The following is a 10,865-nucleotide window of genomic DNA, read 5'->3' as shown; positions in this document are numbered from 1 at the left end:
GGACTAGGGGATGGCCTGGCAGCTGGGCCTGGCAGGGCATGAGGGCCACTGACCCAACCTAGGAGGTGAATTTTGCAATCGGCAAGTCATGGCTCAGACTGAGTGCCGATTTTCGGAGAACATTTCTGGAAGAGTGGACCTCAGTCTTGTCTCAACTTCGCCCCTGGCTTCTTCTCACCTCTCCCCAGGTGTCCGTGCTCGGCCACTTCCCCGCTGCAGCTCCCTCCACTACACCTCACCCAGGCACTGGGACCTCGGGTGGCTGCCTGCCCCTAGCTGAGGCCGCACCTGTGAAGAGGTCGGGCACCCTGTCCTCCCGGCACGACAGGCGGGATGGGCGACATGGCCAACAGTTCCATCGAGTTTCACCCCAAGCCCCAGCAGCAGCGGGAGGCCCCCCATGCGGGCGGCTTTGGGTGCACACTGGCTGAGTTGCGTTCCCTCATGGAGCTCCGAGGGGCTGAGGCGCTGCAGAAGGTCCAGGAAGCCTACGGGGACGTCAGTGGGCTTTGCAGGAGGCTGAAGACCTCGCCCACAGAGGGTAAGGCTCCCAGCAGAGCCCCAGCGCAGGCCGCGAGTGCGCCAGGGATGTAGGGTCATGGGCCACCGGACACTCCCCCCGGTCTCCAAGGGCCATCCTGAAGACGTCCCGTACCCCCGGGGCGGGCCTGGTCGAGGGCCGGGTGGTGCTTCTGCAGCAGCTTCCGGAAGCACTCTTGACCCTGACTGTGCCCTCCCAAGGAAGCCATCCCGCCCCCCGCCACCACCGAGCGGGAGATGCTCTGTAGGGGGGTGAGGGGGATCGTCCTCTGGGTAACCTGGGGTCCTCCGGGAGCCGTGGCCTGACCCCCTCCATCAGCAGCAGCTCCCTGCTCTCGCCTCTTTGGATTAAATAGAAATCAAGCAAAAGAGGAGGGAAGGAAGAGGACGGCACGGTGTCAGGCTGGGCCCCAAACTGAGACCCCAGAAGCTCTTCTGGGCAACAGGGCAACAGGGTGGGACAGAGGAGGAGGAAGGCCGGGCCCCTGTCTGTATGCTCCAGGCCGTGTGCCCAGCCCCGTGTCCGGTTAAGGGGCACAGGAAAACGAGGGTGCCGGCCCTCTGCGGGCTTGGGTTGCAGGGGGCTCTCTCTGGAAAGGGGGGGCAGAGTGCCGAGTGGAGGGGCCACTGGCCACAGGCTGTCCCAAAGAAGCAAGTCTGGTGCTTGGGTGGTTCAGCGGCAGAATTCTCCCCTGCCAAAGAGGTGCAAGTCTCAGGCAGCATAGATCTGAGGAGATCTGCTGCCCGGAGCCTTGAGGAAGGCTGAGGAGCATTGTCTAGAAGGTTCCAGAGGCAGAGGCCTGACCGCCACCTTGGGTCCCTGCCCCGGCCCTGTAGCCCTTGCCCCCTGCACTGGAGGCAAAACTGTGCCCTGCTCTGCACCGGCCTTTCCCAGTCCTGCCTGCTGGGTCTGCTGGGAGGCCGGGACCACCAGGACCCAGGCTTGGCCCCAGGTTCCAGGAGTTGGAGCGTTTTCTGGCCCAGCTGGCACCTCCCTGGCAGGGCCGCTAGGGCTGTCCCAGCCCAGTGCCAGGCCTGTTCTCAGCCAGCCCTCATTTATCTCATCAGCTCCCATCTCAGCTGCCACACCTTTGTCCACCCAGGGCTCTGGCCGTCACCCTTGTCTGTGGCTCCCTGGCCCCATCTGTCTGTGGATGGCACATGGGCTGGAGCAGGGGGTAGAGAAGGCCCACCCGGGAGGAGATGGGCCCGAGGGCCGGGTGAGAGGGTGCCCGCCCGACCAGGTCAGGAACTCCAAGCCTAAGTGGCCTTCTCAGGGCCGCCTGGGTCTCTCTTGTTTTGTGCTCTAAAGGGACCCAGCCTGGTGTGTTGTGTTATCAGGGCAGATGGCTTGGCTCGGGGCCAGAGGGATCTCTCTCCTTCCCTCCTCCTTGCCCCCCCCCCCGCCCAGGATTTGGGGCTAGGGGGGAGGCTGGGGTGGAGGGCCGTCTCGCCACAAGGGCTCTGGCCTCTTCCAGATAAAAGGAAGCAGATGGGCTTCAGCTGGCCGCTCTTTCCTCTGCCTGTCAGGCCTTGTTAAATATGTAAAATGTCAAGGCCCCTGGGAACCTGCCCGATTCTGCCACAGCGGCTCTGGAGCTCGCCCAGTGCCTGTGGAGGGGCGGGCATGAAGAAGGGCAAGTGCCCAGGTGGGTGGCCAGGCCGCAGCAGAGGGAGCCGGCCAGGCCTGACCTGCCTCCTGAAGAATGAGCAGCACGAGGACCACCCCTCCCCACTCCAAGCCCAGGAGCCCCGGCCCCCAGTACACCTGCCGACTTGGCCCCGGAGTGTTCACCCACATGTCCCCTCTCCTGCCCAGACACAATGGCCTGAGCTTTAGGAGGGGCCGGCTTAGCCGCACCCTGGGCCCCACATCAATCCCCTGGCAAGGTGTGCTGGCAGATGGGTGCTTTGGGAAGGGTGGGGGGCGTGGGGACGTGCATGGTGTACTGGGCGGGGGGGGGGGGGAGTTTTGTCTGTTCCCGGCAATAAGCACGTCAGTGGGCTCAGGCTTTGTAGCTATCCAAGAGGATTCCAGAAGCCAGAGAACCCGGGTCTTGGGCCAAGCTCAGTGGGAAGCCCACCGGGGGGACCTGGGCCCCAGCCCTTCCCCTGTCTGGCCTTTACCAGCAGCAGTCATGGAAATGAGAGGGCGGATTATCCAAGAGCCGCACGATGTGGTCCTAATCCAATTCTGATGGCATCTGGCCTCTGCTCTGGGCAGGACACTCATCTGTGTCCGAGCCAACCAGCCGGCCCCTGCCCCAGCACCTGGACCTGGGCCGCTGTGGGGGCCTGCCGACTGGGCACATGCTTGGAGCCAGAGGGGCTGCAGCTACCTTCTGGCCCCCACATGAGTACCTGAGCAGCTGTCTGGACCCCCAAGCCCAACAGGAAGGCCATGGTCTTGGGCTGGTGCAGGGCAAGGGAGAGAGAAGCGTTGCTAGGGTATCAAGGGCAACCCAAGACCAAGGGACAGGCTGACAGTGGGAGGGGAGGAACGGAGCCAGCTCACTCCTGGGGAGGGGGCCCCAAGGGCTTGGCTTCCCTTGGGGACAATCTGGCGTATGGGGTGAGGCAGGCAGGATGCAGACTTATGGTGGCACAGGGACCCATGGGCTCTCTCTTGAGGGTCTCCAGATCCGTGCCCTTTCTCAAGGCAGGGGCAGTGGAAATTCCGGGTGTCTGGGAGAGCGGGGGTTCAAGCACTTCCATAGTACTGACCTCACGTTTCATATCTCTTGTAGCTTAAAGACGCAGGCCTCAGTTAGGAGTGGGGCACAGGCCCTCGGCTGGGACCCCAGGCCCTAGGAGCTGAGGTCCTGAGCTTGTCCCAGACACCCAGGTGGAAAGTTGCAGCCTTCAGAAACCGGAGCCCCGGCAGGGCCCAGGCACCATGAGGCCTGGGGAGAAGGGCAGGGGCAGCCGCAGCCCCGCTGGGTGCGGAGATGTGCCCAGGCTGTGCCCGCTGTGGGCTTTTGCTCTCGTCAGGCCTTCCACCTCTGGTGGGCTCCACCCTGCCCCTCCCCAGGCCCCTTCCCTGCCTAGTGGACAGCCACCCTCCTTCCTCCCAACTCCTTCTGCACCCCACTTAACACTTCCTTGCTATCAAGTCCTATGTGCCTTCCCAAGCCAGCTGAGATCACCCCCATAAGCTGGGGAACCCGCCCCCCATCTGCCCTGCCGGTAGCTCCCTGCCCCCGGGAACTGCAGCCCAGTGTCTGCCCACGAGGTGTCAGTGTGGAGCCGGACCCTTGGGTTCAGGCCTAGAAGGAAGCAGCATCCTGAGGGATGAGGGCGGGGCCAGGGGACGGGGTCCGGTGGGCCCGCCTCTGGGGAGGGTGGCCAAGTGGATGTCTGGCCTCGGGAGGAGGTGGCCTGGATGTCAGTTCCACATGGAGACTTCTGGTAGCTCCAGGCATGGGCCTGAGGGGACTCATGCTGTAGAGGCAGAGACCCAGAGGGCTTGGTGCGGGCCTGGGTGGGAAGTGGGCTGTCCCAAGGATGAGAAGTAAGGTAAGGGCCCAGCCTCGAAAGCCGGAGCTCGCCCCTTGGTGGATGTTGATTCTGAGCCCTTCATCCCAGCCCCAACACACTAGAGTGCCTGCGATGTGGCAGGGGCCTCCCAGGGCTCTAGAAGTCCGGGTCAGGCCTCTCAGCCTCTCAGCCCTCCTTCAACATGTTTCACCTGCTCTGGCCACAAGGGGTCCCCACTGAGACCGGCTTCTTCACCCTTCACTCTCCTCATCCTCTGCCTGGTGGCCTGGGGACACCGTGGCATCAGTATGAATCACTCACTGACAATCCCAGAGCCTCAGAGACATTCACCAAGTGCCACGTGTGCGGCCCCAGAGGAGGCAATAGGTGGGGGCGTGGGCAAGGCAGGGAGCTCACGTCCCATCCCCGCCCTTCGCCGTGACCCCCAGCTCAGAACTCGAGGTTGGCACTGCAGCGGGGTCTAGGGAAAGCGTTAGGAAGGAGGCAGCTGACTCCGGACGACGGCCACGAGAGCTCGGGGCGGGGGCAGTTCCTACGTACCTCCTGGTGCCACGGGTGCCACACCCATGCTCAACAGTATGGGCAAAACCGACGATGTTTTGGGGCCGCCAGAGCCGACTGTCTCCCGGGTCTCGTCAGATGACACAGGTTCTGTGTCCCGCGCGCATGGCTTGGCCACGCTCCCCTGTTGATGGCTTAGCATCTGTGAGGCTCCCGTCATCCTGACCTAGGGTCAGGTGCACAGGGCAGCAAAGGAGTCCTGGGCTGCCAGCAAGAGCTCCGACTCACAGGCACAGGGCCCTTTCCCTCCCTGGACTCAGTTTCCTCCTCTGGACCCTGGAGGGATTGTACGAGCACCTCGGCCCACTCACAGCCCACAGGGGATCAGCTACCCTGGGCCTGGCTGACAGCAGGCTGCCACACCTGTGCCCTCCATCCCAGTCTTGTACCAAGCCCTGCACTCCTGCGAACGCCTGGGCTGTTCTCTTCTCCTGTCTCCAGGTGACACTTGGCCATCCCTGGCCCAGCTGGGTTCCCTCTGCCCACCCCCACCCCATGGTGGCCGTTATCACCGTCCTTCCCATCTGCCCTCTGAAGGGACCCACCGTAGCCCATAGACCTCCCCGAGCATATCGGGAGGACGACCGAACCCTTCCTCATACCAGGGGCTCCGCATTGTTGCGAGTCGCGCGGTCGCACGCCTGAGCTGTCCAGGCAGCTGGAGGGCACACACGCCCACATACCTGTCCTCGGGGTTTGCAGAAAGGCTTGGAAGACCGGGCAGGTGCAGTTCCCGCCTTCCAGGGGCTTTCAGGCCAGAGAACAAGACAGGCACTCTGGGTGAGCAGGGGAGAAAGGGGCAGGGCCTCACGCTGTTGGCCCTTCCCATCTTCTTGCTCTGTGTCCCCGCTCTCCATCCCTGCACCACACAGGCCTGGCCAACAATGCCAATGACTTGGAAAAGCGCAGGCAGATCTATGGGCAGAACTTCATCCCTCCCAAGCAGCCCAAGACCTTCCTGCAACTGGTGTGGGAGGCCCTGCAGGATGTGACGCTAATCATCCTGGAGGTAGCCGCCATCGTCTCCCTGGGCCTTTCATTCTATGCACCGCCCGGAGAGGAGAGCGAAGGTGAGCAGGGGAGGACCCGGCAGGAGGGAAGGAGTGGGACCTGAGCCGAGGGGCCTCAGCGTGACTTTCCTGCCACCCCACCCTTCCCTGCTGTCCTCGGGTGCAGCATGCGGGAACGTGTCAGCTGGGGCAGAAGACGAAGGGGAGGCCGAGGCAGGCTGGATCGAGGGAGCCGCCATCCTGTTGTCGGTCACTTGCGTGGTGCTGGTCACGGCCTTCAATGACTGGAGCAAGGAGAGGCAGTTCCGGGGCCTGCAGAGCCGCATCGAACAGGAACAGAGGTTCTCCGTCATCCGGGACGGCCAGCTGCTGCAGGTTCCGGTGGCCGCACTGGTGGTGGGCGACATCGCACAGGTCAAGTACGGTGAGTGCATCTGGCAAGGGCCTTCCCCACCCCCCAGTACGTGGGCCTTCACCTGCGGGACAAGGCGGGGCAGGGGCAGCAGTGGGCGGTGGGGGGGCTCAAGCTGGAGACAGAGCCCCAGGAAGCAGGCCTGAAGCTGAAGGGAGAGGGCCCCACCCCCTAGGTTCGAGACCTCTCCTGGGGCAGGCGGGAGGCAGCAGGGCGGAAGGCTGCCTGGACCCACAGCGTGTGGTTCCGGCTGCCTGGCCGGCCTTAGGAGACCTGCTACCTGCTGATGGCGTGCTCATCCAAGGCAATGACCTCAAGATCGATGAGAGCTCCCTGACAGGCGAGTCGGACCACGTGCGCAAATCAGCTGACAAAGACCCCATGCTGCTCTCAGGTGAGGCCTCGGGGCACTGGCCAAGCTGTGGGGGGGGGGGGGGGCGGGGGCAAGATGCAGGCTGGCACTGCCCTCTGGACCAGTTCGGCACCAAAGAGCCTTGGAAGCCATCTGGCCCAGCCACCCCCTCAATCGCAGGCCTCCTGAGTCGCCCTTCTGGATAGGGAGTCTGAAGTTTTTGCCCCCAAGAGGCCAGAGTGGCCCGTGGGAGGCCTGATGGTGGTCGCTCTAGCCACTGGGGAAAGAAATGGGTGCTCCCCGCCTCAAAGGGCCCCTAATATCCTGAGGAAAGCTCCTAGAACGTTTTGGCCAAGCCCAGCATTTATCCCGGTGGCAAATGCAGTGTGACACAGGACAGAGAGGCTGGAGGCCCCAGGTGGACCCTGTGAAGACCTCACCTTGTGTTTCTGGGCAAGCAGCTGCTCACGTGTGCGCCTCCGGGTCCCCTCCAAGCCAGGAATGAGGCTTCGTTCTAGGATTAGGGTCAACATAGCCTCCAGGGGCCTCCAAACACCGAGTTCGTGCTTCTGGGATTCCTGGGGGAGAACTTGTAGGTGTTCAGCCACGCCTCCCTCAAGCAATGCAAATCTGTCTCGGTCCCCCTGTGTTCCCAGGTACCCATGTCATGGAAGGTTCTGGAAGAATGGTGGTGACTGCTGTTGGTGTCAACTCCCAGACAGGAATCATCTTTACCTTGCTTGGAGCTGGTGGGGAGGAAGAGGAGAAGAAGGATAAGAAAGGTAAGGAAATAGTGACGTCCGGTTCCCAGCACCACTGGCCTAATCCCCCACTCCAGCTCCAGCTGCAGCGAGAGCCAGCCTTGAGCGGTGAGAGGCCGTACCTTCTCTTCCGATTCCTTTGGAGGACCTGCTTCTGGCGTCTTTGCCCAAAGGCTTTGGGAAGTGTGTGCCAGGGTGGGGGGAGTGCCCTGCCTGGGGAGGAACGGGGTTGGAGGGACAGAGGCCAGCCGCCTTGGCTTGGGAGAGTGCCCCCGGGGACCCTGTGCCCGCTCTTGGGTGTGCTGACGCCCCGTGGTGAGGTGCCGAGGGCCCCACCAACATGGCAGCCAGGGAGATGTGAGTCATACAGCCAGAGGTAGAGGGCTCCCAATCGAAATGGACTGGACTCCCCAGAGGATGTCCGAGGCCAGAGGAAGCTGGGATGGGGTGGGGGCCCAGGGGAAAACAGTGTCAGGGGACAACTGTCTTGTGAGAGTCCAGCTGGCACACGGCCGTCCCGCTGCCTCCTTTCGCCACTGCCCCGAGCCCCAGGCGTGGCCGCTGTCTCTTCCAGTCCTCAGAACAGCGCTGACAAAACTATGGAGCTGTCCTCAGCACCACCCCACGCCCAGAGCCCCCAATCCCACCAGGCAGGACCCCGTTCAGTTCTTTGTTTCAGGCCCGCACCAGGTCACGACTCACCTTGATCTAACCTGGGTCTCCCCCGAACCAGGCGGGGAGCAGAGTTTCCTAGATGTGTGCCTTCGAGAACATTCGCTTGGGTCCACTCGGAGTACAAAGAAGCTGCACACGTGTGGAGAGAGCGTGTGCTGAAAGCCCGCAGCCAGGGTCCCCGGGGGGAAGTGAGACAGAGGGGTGCCGGTCACCGGCCCTACATCAGTCAGTCAGGGCACCTAGACCGGGCAAACAAGTGGCGAGGGCACAGGCGAGCATAAGGAAGGATGTGCCAGTGTCTCCAGCCCTAGGCTGCCCTGATCCTGGAGACAGTGAGAGAGGAGGTGGGTGACCTGCTGTGGCCTAGAAGCTTCTGTGGGCCCCGTCTCCCAGCAGCCAGCCAGCACTAGCAGACCCTCATCCACATTTGCCACACCAAGCATCCTGGCCCTGCGGGGCTCAGCGCAGTTTCTCTCCACCGTGAACAGCCGAGGGGCCGCAGGCAGGCAAGCGGGCGGGTGGGTGGGCCCTGGGCCTCCTCCAGGCTGGGCTGGGGTACCCATCCCCCTCTCCAGGGAAGCCTTCTCCTCCCCTGCAGCCCTGTCCCTGAGCTGTTGGTGGTCTGCAGGACTTGGTTTTGGGCCCCTCTTCTTCAACCTTGACAAAACCCCACCAGTCCCCCCAGGCCCCTCCCCAGCTCTGGCTCGTCTGCCCCTCACTCTGCTTCAGCTGCCCTAGGCTGAGCTACTGAGGGGTCAGAGGGGGCACCTCCGCCAGCCAGCTCCCTGGAAGAGGGGAACCCTGAGGTGGGGGGGGGGCTGGAGGGGAGCAGAGCTGGCCAGGCTCCAGGCAGGGGCAGCAGCACCCACAACTCCCCACCAAGGTGTGAGCCCAAGGCCCGGCTGCTGCTGCGGTGGCAGAGCCGGCGCCCCACCCTGGCCCCCATCCCTACTCCTGCTGCCTCTCAACCCCGTCTCTCAGCCCGATGCTCCCGGGCCACCTGCTGCCCTTCAACCTGTTTCTTGCCTTTTGGCCTTGACTCCTAGTCGCCCTCCTACTTGAGGTGCTCTCCTTCCCCTCCTCCCCTCCCTGGGCTTCTGTCTTCCTCTTCCTGTAGTGCTGATCCCGCACGTCTCTCCCTCCTCCAGAGGCCTCTCTGGGCCCTTCTGCATTGTCACCGTGTGTCTACAGGTGTCTCCTCTCCCCCCAGGAGTCTCCTTCGCCTCTGAACCTCCCCACTCTGACAGAGGGACAACCTGCATACCACCCCAGCCGGGAGGGGACCTCTCTCTCCTCCCTGGGACCCCCAGACTAGACCCCACTGCCTAGAAGCCACCTGGCACCCTGTCTGCGCTCCTGGATCCCCAGTGACATGAGTTATTGGGTATTGGTCAGCACACAAACCCCTCCTGTCACACGTCAGTCATTTCCAGATCCCGGGCTAGCACTTGTGTGGTCCCTAAGAGAGCTCTTTGAACCGATGCCCCACCGCGATGCCCTGGGGAAGATGAGGCCAGAGGGGCTGGTACAGAGCCCGACCCAGAGCACAGTGCTGGCCTCGCTGCCAGCGCCGTGTACCTTGGTCTTGGAAGCCAGTCTCTGCCCTGGTCCCCAACACCCAGCTGCGGGCTTTGTGCTTGCAGACCACATTCACGAATGTGCCCCCCGCCCCCGCCGCCGCCACACAGGTCCAGCTGAGGCCCAGCCCATTCCGTGTACCATTGCTCCCTCCAGTGCCGGGTGCCTGGCACCCATGTGGGCATTCAAGGCCAGCAGGTTTCTAGAGTCTCCCTTCTCTGTCCCTGCAAACGCTCTGCAGAGCTGACTGCTGGCTGCGCTGCACAGAAAGCTGACCGCTAGGCCACTAGGGGTCAGGGACCACCTAGGTAGACGGTTCACGCCACTCCTGTGGAGGGGGGTACATATCCCGACTGGGGGGGCCCTGCTCAACGTGGCAGACCTGGGACCAGACACCTGGCGGCTCTCACTCCCCGTGGCGGTAGCCTTTTCAGAGACCTCCCCCACTGCTGGGCACACATGACCCAGGGGCCGCCCAGGACTGGCTCGGCGAGTTCACTGGAGGGCCGGGCCCTCGTCTGGGAAGCCAAGAGCGTGGCTCCCGTGGGCCGAGAGGTGGAGAGAGGGCATCAGAGCAGGCCCGGGGAGCACAGGGCCCTCCTCCCCGCCCCTTTGCACCGCGCTCTCTGGCCTCGCTGTCTGTGTCCCGCTGTCCTGTGTGCGTGTGCGTGTGCGTGTGCGTGTGCCAGGGCCACGTGGATGTTCTGAAGCCTTCGTGTCTGTCATTCCTCTTCCGTTGTAGGCAAGCAGCAGGATGGGGCGCTGGAGAGTAGCCAGACCAAAGGTAATGCGCGCCCCGTGCTCAGGGTGGGGTGGCGGAGGGGTGCGGCACAGGGTGGGGGGCCGCCCGCGTCAGTTGCTGGAGCAGCACCCAGAGACCAGGTGAGTGGGGCGGGGGGCCCCTGTGCAGACCCTGCCAGAAGTATGCAAAGGTCACCCGTGAGGAAACTGAGGCTCAGAGAGGGTGACTCACCCAAGACCACGCCAGGCCTGTGGGTTTCCCGGTCCAGCGGCCTTTCTTCCGGGCTTTTGAGGCAGGGTGACCGGGTGCCGGTCCAACACCCACTCTCCTCTCGGCCCGGATGCCTGGTAGGTGCTGATGCCGTGTGGCTGGGATGAGGGCTGTCAGCGGTGAGGGGCTTTGGAGGGAATCCAAAGGTGTAAAGCACGGTCCTTGCCCTCAGGAAGGTCAGAACGCAGAGAAACGGAGCCAGGGGCAAGACTCAAGTGCACTGTGGGGCCCAGGGGCCCAGGGACCAAGACAGGGCCAGACAAGCAAACTAGAGTTCGGAGGATAGCTGAGGTTGGGAGGGATCTGGGCCAGGGGGACAGCCTGATGGCTAGGGTCCCGGGCTGGGGCAGGGAGTGCCAGTCAGTGGGGCGCAAGGCTAGAGTGACCCAGCTGGGTGGGGCATTGAGTATCACTGAGGCCCCTGGGGACAAGAAGCCTTGTGGTCAGGGGCAGTGTGAAGAGAGCA

At 63.6% G+C, this 10,865-nt stretch overlaps 1 protein-coding gene across 7 annotated transcripts in view; it reads left to right on the top strand.

Moving 5' to 3' along the window:
* Positions 1-333: 333 nt before the first annotated feature.
* The window catches only part of ATP2B3 (ATPase plasma membrane Ca2+ transporting 3), a 41,946-nt gene continuing 31,414 nt past the window's right edge, over positions 334-10,865 (top strand). For 2 of the 7 annotated variants that reach the window (XM_047098478.1, XM_047098474.1), the window contains exons 1-6: positions 334-541; positions 5,472-5,669; positions 5,776-6,033; positions 6,290-6,415; positions 7,030-7,155; positions 10,130-10,171. In XM_047098478.1, the coding sequence (XP_046954434.1) occupies positions 334-541; positions 5,472-5,669; positions 5,776-6,033; positions 6,290-6,415; positions 7,030-7,155; positions 10,130-10,171 (958 nt within the window). Of the gene's footprint in view, positions 542-5,471; positions 5,670-5,775; positions 6,034-6,289; positions 6,416-7,029; positions 7,253-10,097; positions 10,172-10,749; positions 10,775-10,865 lie in introns of all 7 variants that reach the window. The other 5 variants (XM_047098476.1, XM_047098475.1, XM_047098479.1 and 2 more) reach the window with 4 other exon arrangements.

Source organism: Lynx rufus, unplaced genomic scaffold, assembly GCF_022079265.1.
Source record: "Lynx rufus isolate CCGP_SWC_20201006 ecotype Redwood Valley unplaced genomic scaffold, mLynRuf1.p SCAF_49, whole genome shotgun sequence".
NCBI classification, from domain to species: Eukaryota; Metazoa; Chordata; class Mammalia; order Carnivora; family Felidae; genus Lynx; species Lynx rufus.
Note: the sequence above shows the minus strand (reverse complement) of the source record. Positions and strands in the feature narration are given on the sequence as shown.